Here is a 13,170-nt window from a genome sequence, read left to right as displayed (position 1 = left end):
TCAATAGAATGCACAATGGGGAAAAAATCAACTGAGGAATAAACCAAAGAAAAGATTCAGTTTCTGAAAAAGGAGAGAGGGGCCGGCCTGGTGGGGCCGCGGTTAAGTGCACACGTTCCGCTTCTCGGCAGCCCAGGGCTCGCCGGTTCGGATCCCAGGTGCGGACATGGCACCTCTTGGCACACCTCGCTGTGGTAGGCGTCCCACGTATAAAGCAGAGGAAGATGGGCATGGATGTTAGCTCAGGGCCAGTCTTCCTCAGCAAAGAGAGGAGGACTGGCAATAGTTAGCTCAGGGCTAATCTTCCTCAAAAAAACAAAAGAAAAAGAAAAAGAAGGGAACAAGACAGAGAAAAGCCAGGTAAAACATATGGGACATGCATTATAAAGAATCTACTCAGATGATAAGGTCCACACCTCAGAGCTGACCTTACGGGTTCTTTTCCTTCTGCCCTCCCTTCCCTCAGTACATTGCTGAGCCTACTTTTCCTTTCCTGTTGACCTTCCTTATCCCTACAGGGATGCTGCCCACTCCCAATATTTGTTGAATAATGTGCCTTCACTTTTATAAATAAGTTCTTTCCCTAAATTTTCCCCCCAAAATCTATCTTTTTTACTTACCTTAATAGCAATGATGCAAACCTCTGCATTAAACAAAAATGCAGCATAAGTTCAAATTTTCTACTTAAAATCTCTCTATCAAAGCTTAATGTTTAAGTGCGGGCTCAGGAGTGTGACCACTAAGGTTCAACTTCAACCCAACCACACGCTAGTTGTGGCCTTGGTGAGTGACTTAACCTCTCCCTGCCTAACTCTGTTCACCTTAAAGTAGAAATAATGAAAATGCACACCTTAGAGGGTTTCATGTGAATTAAGTGATACTAGGCCCTGGCTGTATATGGACAGTGTGTCAGCATTCCCTGTTCAGGGGCCGGCCCCGTGGCCGAGTGGTTAAGTTCATGCCCTCTGCTTCAGTGGCCCAGGGTTTCGCCGGTTCGGATCCTGGGCAGAGCCATGGTACTGCTCATCAGGCCATGATGAGGTGGTGTCCCACATAGCACAATCAGAAAGACTTACAGCTACAATACACAACTACGTACTGGGGGACTTTGGGGAGAAGAAGGAAAAAAAACAAGAAGACTGGCAACAGATGTTAGCTCAGGTGCCAATCTTTAACAAAAACAAAATTCCCTGTTGATATTCTTACTATTGTAATTTGAAATTGTTCTCTTTTAGAGTATCTAGATTCTCTCTAAGCATGACGCTCACCTTGCTAAGAAAACCATTAGATTTCAAGAATCCACAAAAGGAGACAATTGGTTCTCTCACTTTCATTCCATGTCTGGGAAAATCGTAGTCAAAAAACTGCTTTGACATCTAGAACATAATATCACAGAGTAAGAACATACACAGTTTGAAGTTTTAAAGATGGGATATCGTAAGACATTTCATCTACTCCCTTTCAAAGCTTTCCTCTATCTCCTGGCTCTTTATCAGTACCATCAAAAACCATGACAATATCATGTAAGGATTTTAAATTAAAATAGAAAACCTGGCTCTCAGCACTGCTACTTAATTTCTCGAAGCTGCCATCAAAGATAGAAAGAGTTTCAAAGCACCTGGACCTGAAATAAGCCATTAAGCACTTTAGCTCTTTGAGATAAAATTTGAAGTCCAATTTTGGACATAAATCTAGGTAAGATTAGGGTTGCTTACAAGTATCTACACTTTAAGTGAAAATTATGTGTTAAAATCTAAATTCCCAGGTAAGCTTCTAAGTGGCAAGCAGCCACTTGAAGACTACTGTCCTTAGTGCTTTCCAACTTTGAAATCTTCCTGCTGTTGCCATTTTGTGAATGAAGAAATTGACCAAAAGGGCAGAAAAGAGGCAAACTCAAATTAAAGTGCTTCATCTCAATTAGCAAGCCATGCCACCCCCTCATCAATGTAAAAATGAACATATCCCAAGCATCTCTCACCCTCATCCTAAACATTTCAAGCTCTACCACTAGATACACAGAGGAGTTATTGTGCATGGATTTCTAGAAGTATCAATAGCAAAAGATAGTAAGCAGCAATGATAGCTTTTGCTTCCACACATAACTGGCAGAAAAATAAGACTATGAAAAGCAAGAATGAGAAGATGAGAGAGGAACAAATAACCAAAATTGACCCAGTGTTTAATTCCTCTTCTTACTATAGGATCATTTATCGCCATTAAAAATCATTCACAAGTCAGATTTTATTAGGAAAACCTCAAAATATTTTATTTGAAGGAAAATAGAATGTCATTTTGTGATCGGTTCCTCCAGGCTTCAACGATTCTTCTATCATTTCCTGATCTCCACAGCATTCCAAACTCTGAGTTTAAAGACTCCTTGGCAAATCAAAATCACAATGCATGGTTCCTTAGTGATGGCACAAACCAACTCCTGTGTTTGCCAAGTAGGGTTGCTGGGGCCCAAAGACATTAGGTGCTGTTATGGACTGAATTGTGTCCCCCAAAATTCATATGTTGAAGTCCCAACCCCAGCACCTCAGAATGCAACTGTATTTGAAGATAGGTTTTTCCCCCAGAGGTAAGTAAGGTACAGTGAGGTCATTAGAGGGGGCCTTAATCCAATATGACTGATGCCCTTATAAAAAATGAAATTTGGACACAGACGGGTACAGGGGGGAGACGATGTAAAGATACAGGGAGAAGACAGCAAACTATAAGCCAAGAGAAGGGCTTGAAACAAATTCTCCCCTCACGGTCCTCAGAAGGACGGCCCTGATATTTTGACCTCAGACTTCTGGCCTCCAGAACCATGAGACAATAAATTCCTGTTGTTTAAGCTAATCAACCTCTGGTACTTTGTCACAGCAGTCCTAGCAAACTAACACAGGTGACTTGCCTTACATTGTACAGTGATGAAAAAAAAAGTCAGGATCAAAACCCAGCTTTCCAGATTCTCATATCCATGGGGCTTTCCACCTCCCTGTACCGCCTTGCAACTTAACTCCCTGTTTTCACTCAAAGTTCTCTCCCACAAAAATCTTACACTTGTTCAACTTGTTAAGGACCATGCTAAATATATACTGCTTATTCTGAACTCTTGTGCACTACACTCTCACATCACCAAGAAGACATTTTCATAGATGTCTCATGAACTCAAAATGTCTACAATCCAAATCAACTGCTCCACGAAGTTAGTATGACATTGTTAGGGAATCTAAGTAGGTCTAAGTACAAGACCCAACTCCCTGAGCAAGTCATCTAACCTCCCTGAGCCACAATTCCATATTTACAATACAGATTTGGTAAACAATATAAATTCTATACAGAAAAAAAAAAAACCTTCAAAGGGTTAATGTGAAGATTAAATTGGATAACAGCCCTTTCAAATTGTAAATTGTTAGAAGCAATTCTCCATGCAGTCATAAGCTATTTCTCTTTCTGGCACCATTGTTTTACTCATTCAAACTCAAAACCATTGACATTTCCCTCTCAAATCATCTATAATCAATAATTCACCTAACTCTGGCATTTATTTCTCTACTACATCATTTTTTTGGTCACTGCTTTCTAATAAACCCAGGTCCTCATAACTTCAAATCTGTACTACTTTGAATGACTGATTTATCAGCTTCCAGATTCCTCCTTATCTAATCTATATCATATCCTAACATCAGATTTATCTTCCTAATGCACTCAGCTCAAGAGTCTTCAGAGGCTCTCCAACCCACAGAACAAGGTCCCAGCTACAGAGCCCTGCATTCTATGATGCAACTGTATCCCAGGGCCAGTTCCTAAGCTTATCTCAAGGCTTACCATGTGCCCAAGGGCCTTGTCTCATCCCCAGCCAATAAGAACAGATAGATCACCAACAGCTTCAGTTTGACCCTACTTGCTGCTTCTCTTGAACTTCCCACTCTTGGACCTAACTGCCACAGCTGGATCTTCTAATATCATTATGAAATTTCTCAACCTTGAACCTGGGTAGGCACCAACAGCAAAGTTAGGTAGGTTAATTCCAGTGCCCACCTCACATGCTGGGGAGTAGAGCTGCTGCTAGTTTCATTTTCCTCTTGTTCTCTCTTGACCTAGTATCTCTTTGCCCTATCCTACTCCCTAAGCTTCAGGGTCTACCATAATCAAATTCAGTAGCACCCTTAACCTTGCCTCCCTCCACAGCTCAATGACAATTCACTGCTCCATCTCAGCTAGTGGTTTCCAATCCCAGTAGACCCAATACCCGCTTTATACAACAAATATTTTATAAATATGCCTTTGCCACCATGAAATGAAATTAATAGATAATAGGATCTGTGTACACATATAATTTCAAATATTTATATATAGAATTTCAAATATATATCTATATGCAACTGAATACAAAAGACAAAAAGTAATATATAATAAAATAGTATACTTAAATATGTAAATAGTCAGACACAACTACACTGGAAAACATAATGAAGAATGGTGCTCACATCTATATACAGAATCAGCATGAACACAACCACTATAAATGCAAACTAATCGAGAGAGTTACATTAGTGACTTAATGCAAGCAATATTGCCATTAGTTATGTAATTTTCCGAAATGATGAACAAATTTTAGTAAAGTTTTAAACAAGACAAAATACAATTCTCCCTTGATTTATACTGTAGTTGTATTCCTGGAACATCTGGTATGTATTAAATGTGTGCAGAGCACACTTCGTGTTTATACGTGAAGTAGTTGAGTTATAGCCTAAGACAAATATAAATAGGTTTTCACCTGCATGAATGCCCAGTAGGACATTCAAAAGGCTTATGAGACAAAAGACAGTTGTTCATTGTATTAAAGCAGGGGTTGACAAACTGTATAAAGGGCCAGACAGTATAAACTTTAAGTTTTGTGGACCATACACTCTGCAACAACCACTTGATTCTAAGAAAGCAGTCAGAGACCATACACAAATAAATGAGAGTGCTGTGTTCAAATAAAACTTCATTTACAAAAACTAGCCATTGGCCTCGACAGCAGTTTGCGTACCTCTGTATTAGAGTGTCCCACACATTTCAGAATGTCCAGCTCCTGTCCACTAAATGCCTTGCATTACCCAATTACAGTATCCAAGTTGTGATGACAAAAACACCTCCTATGGAGCAATAATCACCCCACTCTCCCACACCCATCAAATGAGAACTCCTGACCTATATATTCCTATTCACTGCACTTGGCAAAGGCATTGAGCTTTCTGCTCTCACCTCCTTTTCTATACCTGTCTGGAATGCAAATTCTCCTCAACCTACTCCTCACTGTTTATCTCTCCTATGCCCTATTCAAGACTCAGCTGATAACTTACCACCCTAGACTAATGGAGGAATTTCTTTAGAACTTACAATCTTTCAGAAATGACTTGGCATTGATATGCCACCTCCTGTTATTCCTCAACTTATTATCTATATATTCTGTCTCCCACCTGGAAGACAGATTCCTTGAGGGCAGAGACTGTGTCTAATACTCTGCCATATTTACAGACTCTAGCTCAATGATTTTCCTTAATTCGATCAATAAATATTATGATTACCATGCTAGATGTTGAGGACACAGCAGTGAACAATAAGACAAGGTCCCTGATCTCACTAATATTATATACTAACAGCGAGGAGTGAAAATAATAAATTTCAGATTCCAATAAGAACCATACAGGAAATAAATAGGTTAGTAAAGAAGGGTAAGATGATGGTCAGCTACTATTTTAGATATGATGGTCAAAGGAAACTTTTCTAAAAAGAAGATGTTTGAATTGACACCTGGCATATGAGAAGAGCCAGGGAAGAGCATTCCAGCCATAGGGAATAGCATGTGTAAAATCCCTGACATAGGAAATCTTGTGGCATGTTTGAGGAAAAATTGGGTCATAGAGTACTTGAAACTGAGGCTTTTAAATAAGGAGTGACATAATATGACTTGTGTTTTTAAAAAGATTATACTGGTTACAGAGTAGAGAAGGGATAGAAGGAAGGTAAGAGAAGAAGTGGAGAGTACAATTAAGAAGCTATTGTAGAAGTTCAAGCAAAAACTGATGATATCCTGGACTGCGGGTGGCAGTAAAGGGAGAGAAAGTGGACAGATTTGAGATATCTTTTACAAAAATAACTTACAGAATTTATTCACGGGCTAGATTTGGAGAGTAGGGTCACTGGGTGCTGTCATTACTAATATAGGGAGAAAATGGTTTGACTTACACTGGGGGGGACCATGAGTTTCATTTGGATATGTTAAGTTTGAGATGACTGTTATACAATGATTTTTGAAGGCTGAACCAACCTTGCATTGCCGGAATAAACCTCACTTGGTAGTCGTATATTATCCTTTTCATAGCAGTCATGTACCACATAACAATGTTTTGCTCAATTACGGATAGCATATCCGACAGTGGTTCCATAAGATTAGTACCATATGGCCTAGGTGTGTAGTAGGCTATACCATCTAGGTTTGTGTAGGTACACTCTATGATATTTGCACAATACAAAATGGCCTAATGATGCATTTCTCAGAATGTGTCCCCATCATTAAGTGACACATGACTGTATTACTGGATTCAAGAGGAAATGTCAGGTAGGCAGATGAATATATGAGAAAGGAGACAAAGACAAGATCTTAGCTAAAGAGAGGTATGTGTAGGTCATTAGCTTCTAGTTACTATTTAAGCTCATGAAATAAATAAAATCACATAGGCTAGAGTGCTGCTTAGAGAAAAGAAGGCCCCTTCTGTGTCCTAAAACTCCCTAATATTTAGAGAAGGAGCCAGCACAAGAGAAAGAGAAAAAGCTATCTACTTGGAAAATCTGGTGTCACAGAAAAGAATATTTCAACCATACACAATCTGCTAAAAGGCTGGGTAAAATAAGACAGAGAGGTGTCTATTTGATTTGGCAATGAGGAAGTCATCGAGGAACTTGACAAGAACATTTTCAGCTAAAAGGAATGATGGAAACCAAACTGCAGTAGTATGAAAAGGAGAATGAGAGGTGAGAATGAAAACTGAAAAGAGACTTCTCAAAAATAACTGTAAATCATGACAACTGTGGGAAACAAATCAGACCAGTAACAGACTACATTTAGTTCATCGATATCTTAATAACATTATTGCAGTAAATCACTGATATTTATCTTATTGTAAATCAGCAAAACAAGGAGCTGTGATTCCTTCAACGCAAAAAATACACAAGTCTTATGTCAAGATAATTTGCACTTTTAAAAATGTAGTAGAGGTAAAGCTATTAACACTAAAAGTTCTGAAACTGAACTGAAAAGTTCCCACTAAAAAAAGAAGTTATTTTATTCCTTGAGTAAAGAAGCTATGCAGGAAGTAATAAAGCAAAGGCAGAACAATTTTATTTCATAAAAATTAAAAACTTATATGTAACAACTACACTGTAAAAGGAATTTTTAGAAAAAGGACAGAATGAAAGAAAATGCTACAATATAAATGATTCTAATATATAAAGAGTATCTATAAATCAATAAGAAAAACCAATAGAAAATATAGTAAACAAAGAAATCAAGAAAGAAGAAATATAAATGACTAATTAAATAGCATGACTTCCCCATTTTTAAGGACTTCCCTTAAAAGTCATGCATACAGAGTAATATTAGCCTAATATGTACCTTAGGAACTCTGCAAAGAAAATCAGACATATAAAATTCCTCACCAATGATAGTCTCATCATCAACACAGAGCAGTTTTTTTCTCCATACTTCAGTATACAGCAGGATGATCCTATTTTATTAAATATGACTTGATATCATTGCAAAAGGTGCTGATTTTTAAACTTCAGTTTACACATTCCAATGAGATATATAAACCCATATAGTTTAGAAACTTGGCATATTCAGAGGTGTAGAATATTTAAACAGCTATGGGCATCATGCAAAGACAGAAGCAAAGATAACAAGAGGGAATGCCTACCTTCCCTTATAGCTGTAAACGGTGTACCTTCTTCTTCTTGCAGCCTGATCACCTTCAGGGCTACCAACTTCCCATTTACCCTGAGAGAAACGCAAGAAGATATGAGAAGCAAATCCGTGAAAATATGTTCCCATTATGGTTCTGTCTTCCTTAAAATTCATATTTTATGCATTTTTGCACTGAAAATGTGACTCAATTACACTGCCACAACAAGATTAATTTCAGTAAGTCTGGAAATTCTATATCATCATCATAAATATTCACACTTTAAATATTCACATTTTAAATATTCACACTTGCATAGTCCAAGATTTAACAGAAGCTTTCTGTGATTCACTCTATGTTCCTTCCAGAATGAAACTAGTGCTTAACAAAATCACCACGCTTGATCAATTATTCTCAGATCAATTAAAAATCAAGCAGCCAAAATAATTCTCTACCTTTGGTTCTCCAATAGCTCCTTTGTTTCTTTTGCTGAAAGGCCTTCATCTTTGATCTTAAACTGAGGTCATTCAACCCCCAAGGACAGAAACTTGACACTCAGCCTTCTCTCCTCTCTTTACTATCTTCCCTCTTCTCTCTCTCTCTCCCAACATCGCCCATTCCTCCCTTTGTTGCTATTTTGTTTTTACTAGAGCCTCCTAACATTATATTTGGTCTGATTGTGTTTTATAATATAGCATATCACCAAAATAAAAGTTATGAATATTTTACTATTACAAGATCACACAAGACCTTCCAAAGCAGATGGTTCTTCCAGATGCATTCTAAATGTGTACTGGCTCTAATTAAAAATTAGATTGCACTAGGCAGATAAATTTTTATCCAGTCCATTCTGTTAACAAAGACATGTCTATCTACACTGGTCTAGTTTCATGCTCTACTTTCTACCCTTACTAGACCTAGCAGCATACTTTGTTAATTAAAATAGGTGAAACAACCACACAAACATGTAAAAGGTACAAGAAGGCATTTGATGAAAAGCAAATCTCCCTGCCACACCCTCCCTCAGCCACCAGCTCCCATCCTCTGAGGTGACCACTTACCATTATTTATACTTACACACAAACATACATATACATACACACATATATACATACACACATACACAAATGGTAGTATGCGATACAGAGTACACTGTATATTATTTTATCATGACAATATATTTTAGTGACTTCCTCATAAATTCATAGAAAACTATCTCTTGCTTTTGAGAGACCACAGGTATTCCTTTGTATGAGAGTAGTACACTTAATTTACTCCCAGTCCTCTATGGATAGGCATTTAGTGTATACGCCAATTTTGGTACTAAAACAATGATGCAATAAATAGTCTTGAACATGTAATTTCATCCATGTAAAAACATGTCTGTAAGATAAATTCCTAAAAGTGAAATTGCAAGATCAAAACGTATGTGCATTTCTAAATTCTAATTCTGATGAATAGTGGGAAATTATCCTACGTAGAGGTTGTATCAACTTCCTAGAGCAAATGATAGGAGCTCCTGTTCCCCTTTCAACTGTACTATGTTATCAACCATTGATTTTGCCAATCTGATAGATGAAAAATGGTTTTGTGTTGCAATTTAAATTACAACCCAATTTCTTTAGAGGTTATGGAACCAGCAAAGGAGAATTCACATGGCCCAGAGAATCCAGTGCCTGAGTCTGAAATAAAGAATTCGAACGTCTCTTTCTTAAGAACTATATCCAACTGGCCTGTTTTTGCTCAAAAAACTGCCACAGCCACAAAACTCAAAAGGCCAAGGAATTTATTACAGCCCAACCGTTCTATTGGCATTTCTCATTGAACTGTTGAAATACATTATTGGTTACAGGAATCACATAAAAACATCTGATTATAAGGCTCCATGATGTACCATCTCCTCAAGGTCAGGAGTTGTGTTTATTTTCGCTTGTGCTTCAGCTGGGAGGACAGGCCTGCTGCTTTTCTGCTCTGCAATTCTCCTCTCCTGAGTACATTACCTTGATTTTTCTAATCCTGATTGTGCTTTAGGCACCCAGGTGCAGGCAAAAAATTAATAAGCAGATGGGGTTCAACTGGAGACTGTGCCTTGTGCTCTTCACTTTGTCCTTTTGGACTAAGGGAGGCCTTTGGCAGGGCTTGAGGCTGGGATGCAGTCAGCGCTGACATCTGCACGGATTTTTCTCAGCCCAGTTGAGCTCATCACTGGCTCCCCAAGGAGGCAGTAAGTGATTCCAGGAACTGCCTGGACTTTCCCCTCATTTACAGATATTTTCCCCTCATCCATTAAAAAAACACACACAAAGCTTCCCACAAAGCTTTTCCATTTCCCTTGAGAGCATTAACTTAAGCATACCGTGAACTGAATTCTGGAATACAGAGAATCATGTTTTTGAAGGATATATACCTAAAACACACTCTTAGACCAGGAAGTTACGATTCTCCTGTAATATACTGAAAGGAGGCAAACCTTCAATTGAACTAATACTTTTTAGATGCAACTAGAGATGGAACGCCTTAGAGTAAACTCATAGACTAGTGTGCATTATTTTTGTGGTGAAAAAGTTTTGAACATATTAATATGATAACCACAGGAAAGAACAAGATCCAGGTTAACGGAATTTTGATTCTGAAATATAATTCTCCATGAATTGAAACTCCAAGTATTAATTTCTCATAGTTATGATAATCACAGTAGTTAAAGATATTAAGATTTTATGTAGCACATCATGTGAAACTAAAAATTTCCTTAAAATTTGTATTAGACTATTAGCTCCAGGAGTGAAGGAACTTCTCCTGTTTGGTTAACCTTTATACGTGCCTAACGCTTAAAACTGCCTGGCATGGAGCAGGCTCTCAAAATATTTTATTGAATGAATATAAATAATGTTAATATACTGATATTTCCTTCCTTATACCTGCAGGATAACTCAAGAATAAAGTATAAAAATTACTGCTTTCAAAAATTTCAGAAATCTCAAATTTTTATAAAGCTTTCAACATCTTTCATATTTGGTTTAAATATTTATTTTCTTTTTTGAAATTAAAGGTTTAGTCTCTTTGGTTTTGATGCATGCAGATATAGAAAGTTTTCATTTCATAAAAGCTTTAGAATTTATAGAATATTTTGTTAATTAACCTTTTTACACCCAACAGACATGTTTCAAAACCCTCACTATCTTTTAATAACCTGAGCCAGACCACTAATCAGTATCGTCCTCTTCTCCAACTGTGTCATTGGTTTCCCATTAACAATCATATTGATTATCAAATTGCTCTTTAACCTACGAGTCACTGTGACTTTCTCTTTTCTTAATTAGTTTTTCTTCACATGTCTAGACACTCACCAACTACTGAATCCCTCAGTTCTAAAAGTCTAGTAAAAGTGTTAAGGCATGAGCTCCACTTTTGGAAAAGGTACCTTTGGAAAAAAGTAACATTACAAATTTTCTAACCTTCTCCCTTTGGTACACATATCTTTTTAAACTTCAGCATGGACTGAAATACCTGAAATTCTAAGTTACTAACTCTAACAAAATGTCATTTTTTAAAGATATCCAAAGAAGATGCCTGCCATTCTATGAAAAACAAAATGAACACTGCATCCAATCATTACCTTGTGTAGTTTAAACTGCTCTATTAAATTTTCAAAACAAATACTTCAAATATTGATTTAAGTTCTTTAGAATAATTACAAAATTCAAATTGAATCAATAATTAGAGCTGTTTACAGGAAAACTTTGAAGATTCCTCTTTAACAAGTCTTATTAATTAAATCAAAGGCTAATGAGTGGAAGGCAATCAAGCCTTGATTAGTAAGGGAGACATTAATTCAGGTAAATAATGGTTAAAAAATGCTTTAAATTATTAAATTGTATTATTTATTATTATATTAATTAATTATTATTATTAATTATTATTAAATTGTTAATATTATCACAGAACGTTCTATTGGAGATATTGCCAGGCTTGTGTCTAGTTGTTCTAAGCTCTGTAGGGGACCATTTCATTTTCAGAGATTCTTTACTATTCTCTCATTCTTCCAACAACTGCCATTCCCAGTGTGGCCTCACTGTGAAGCCCACTTCAGGCCCAAGGATGAGTGACGCACTGCTTCAGCCTGCCCGTCACACGAGAAGAGCTACCAAGGGCAGTACAAGGAAGGGCCTGGGGAATGCCCAAGCATGGAGCTCTCCATGCACAGAGACACGGGATATTGGGCGTCCTGGCAGAGCCGTGTGGAAGTGGATCTAGCTTTGAAACCAGCTCTAACCACAAATCCAAATCTCTGCCAACTTCAGCAGCTCTGTTCACAGGTCTGTGTGTCCAAAGTTTGTAAATCATAAAATTCTCTGGTGAGAATGAATCAAGATCTAGAAGCTTTGAATAAGGAGTACAGCCTATTCACTTTTTCATGCATGTGTTCATTTGTTCATTGAACATTTTGTGAAACTTATAAAGGAAAACTCCCCACTTAGTGTAAATTTTCCAGGTTCAAAAGATGATTCACAAAGAGAATTTCCTTACAGACAAACAATTCTCAAAGGAAAGCCTAAAGGCTTTCTATTCCACTAGCTAGCTCAAATTTATAGGATAACTTAGTACAATAAAACAAAATTGCAAATATTATCTAGGTCATCTTTGAAAATAGTGCCCATGTGCTAACACCTAGAAGAAATTATATCTAGAGGATACAAAGGAAATTAAGGCAACATACCTAAAAGAAATTCAATATACTCTGGGAAATTTAATATATTCTGCCTCTCTCTTCCATTATGATTTTGTCTTAAGAGAAACTGCTAAGGAAAATAATACCAAGTGCCAGCAGATACAATGTTTTTGCTTCCTTACTGTATTGGTTTAGAAGCAACAGAAGGGAGTGACAATGGCAAGCTGGAGTGTATCACAGACAATTTTGCGGGCTGAATTTATAAATTTTGGGGAAAGTCATTAAAAACATTTTAGAGACTTTACTAATAGTGCTTTTTATTAATTTTCTCTTAAGATACTAGTGAAAAAGCTGACTATACTGTATTACATCCACACTTCGAAAATTAAAAACTTAACTAAATATTCATGGCCTTGCTATCCCCATCTAAATTCAATTTTTATTCAGGTGTAAATGAGTAATCATCTCAATACTATTTAACCTTGCTGCTCTGAAACATCCTAAAAGTACTATCTACTATACTTTATTCTGGAAAAATAAATTAGAATTTCAAGGGAGGTTGTCAGC

At 37.1% G+C, this 13,170-nt stretch overlaps 1 protein-coding gene across 6 annotated transcripts in view; it reads right to left on the bottom strand.

Annotated features, from left to right (window-relative positions):
- CDK14 (cyclin dependent kinase 14) overlaps positions 1–13,170 on the bottom strand; it is a 549,770-nt gene that overhangs the window by 363,486 nt on the left and 173,114 nt on the right. For all 6 annotated transcript variants that reach the window (XM_023639167.2, XM_070264492.1, XM_070264491.1 and 3 more), the window contains one exon: positions 7,950–8,029. In XM_023639167.2, coding sequence (XP_023494935.1) covers positions 7,950–8,029 — 80 coding nt within the window. The remainder of the gene's footprint in view (positions 1–7,949; positions 8,030–13,170) is intronic.

This window comes from Equus caballus, chromosome 4 (assembly GCF_041296265.1).
Source record: "Equus caballus isolate H_3958 breed thoroughbred chromosome 4, TB-T2T, whole genome shotgun sequence".
Lineage (NCBI taxonomy): Eukaryota > Metazoa > Chordata > Mammalia > Perissodactyla > Equidae > Equus > Equus caballus.
This window is presented reverse-complemented; position numbering and strand designations above follow the sequence as displayed.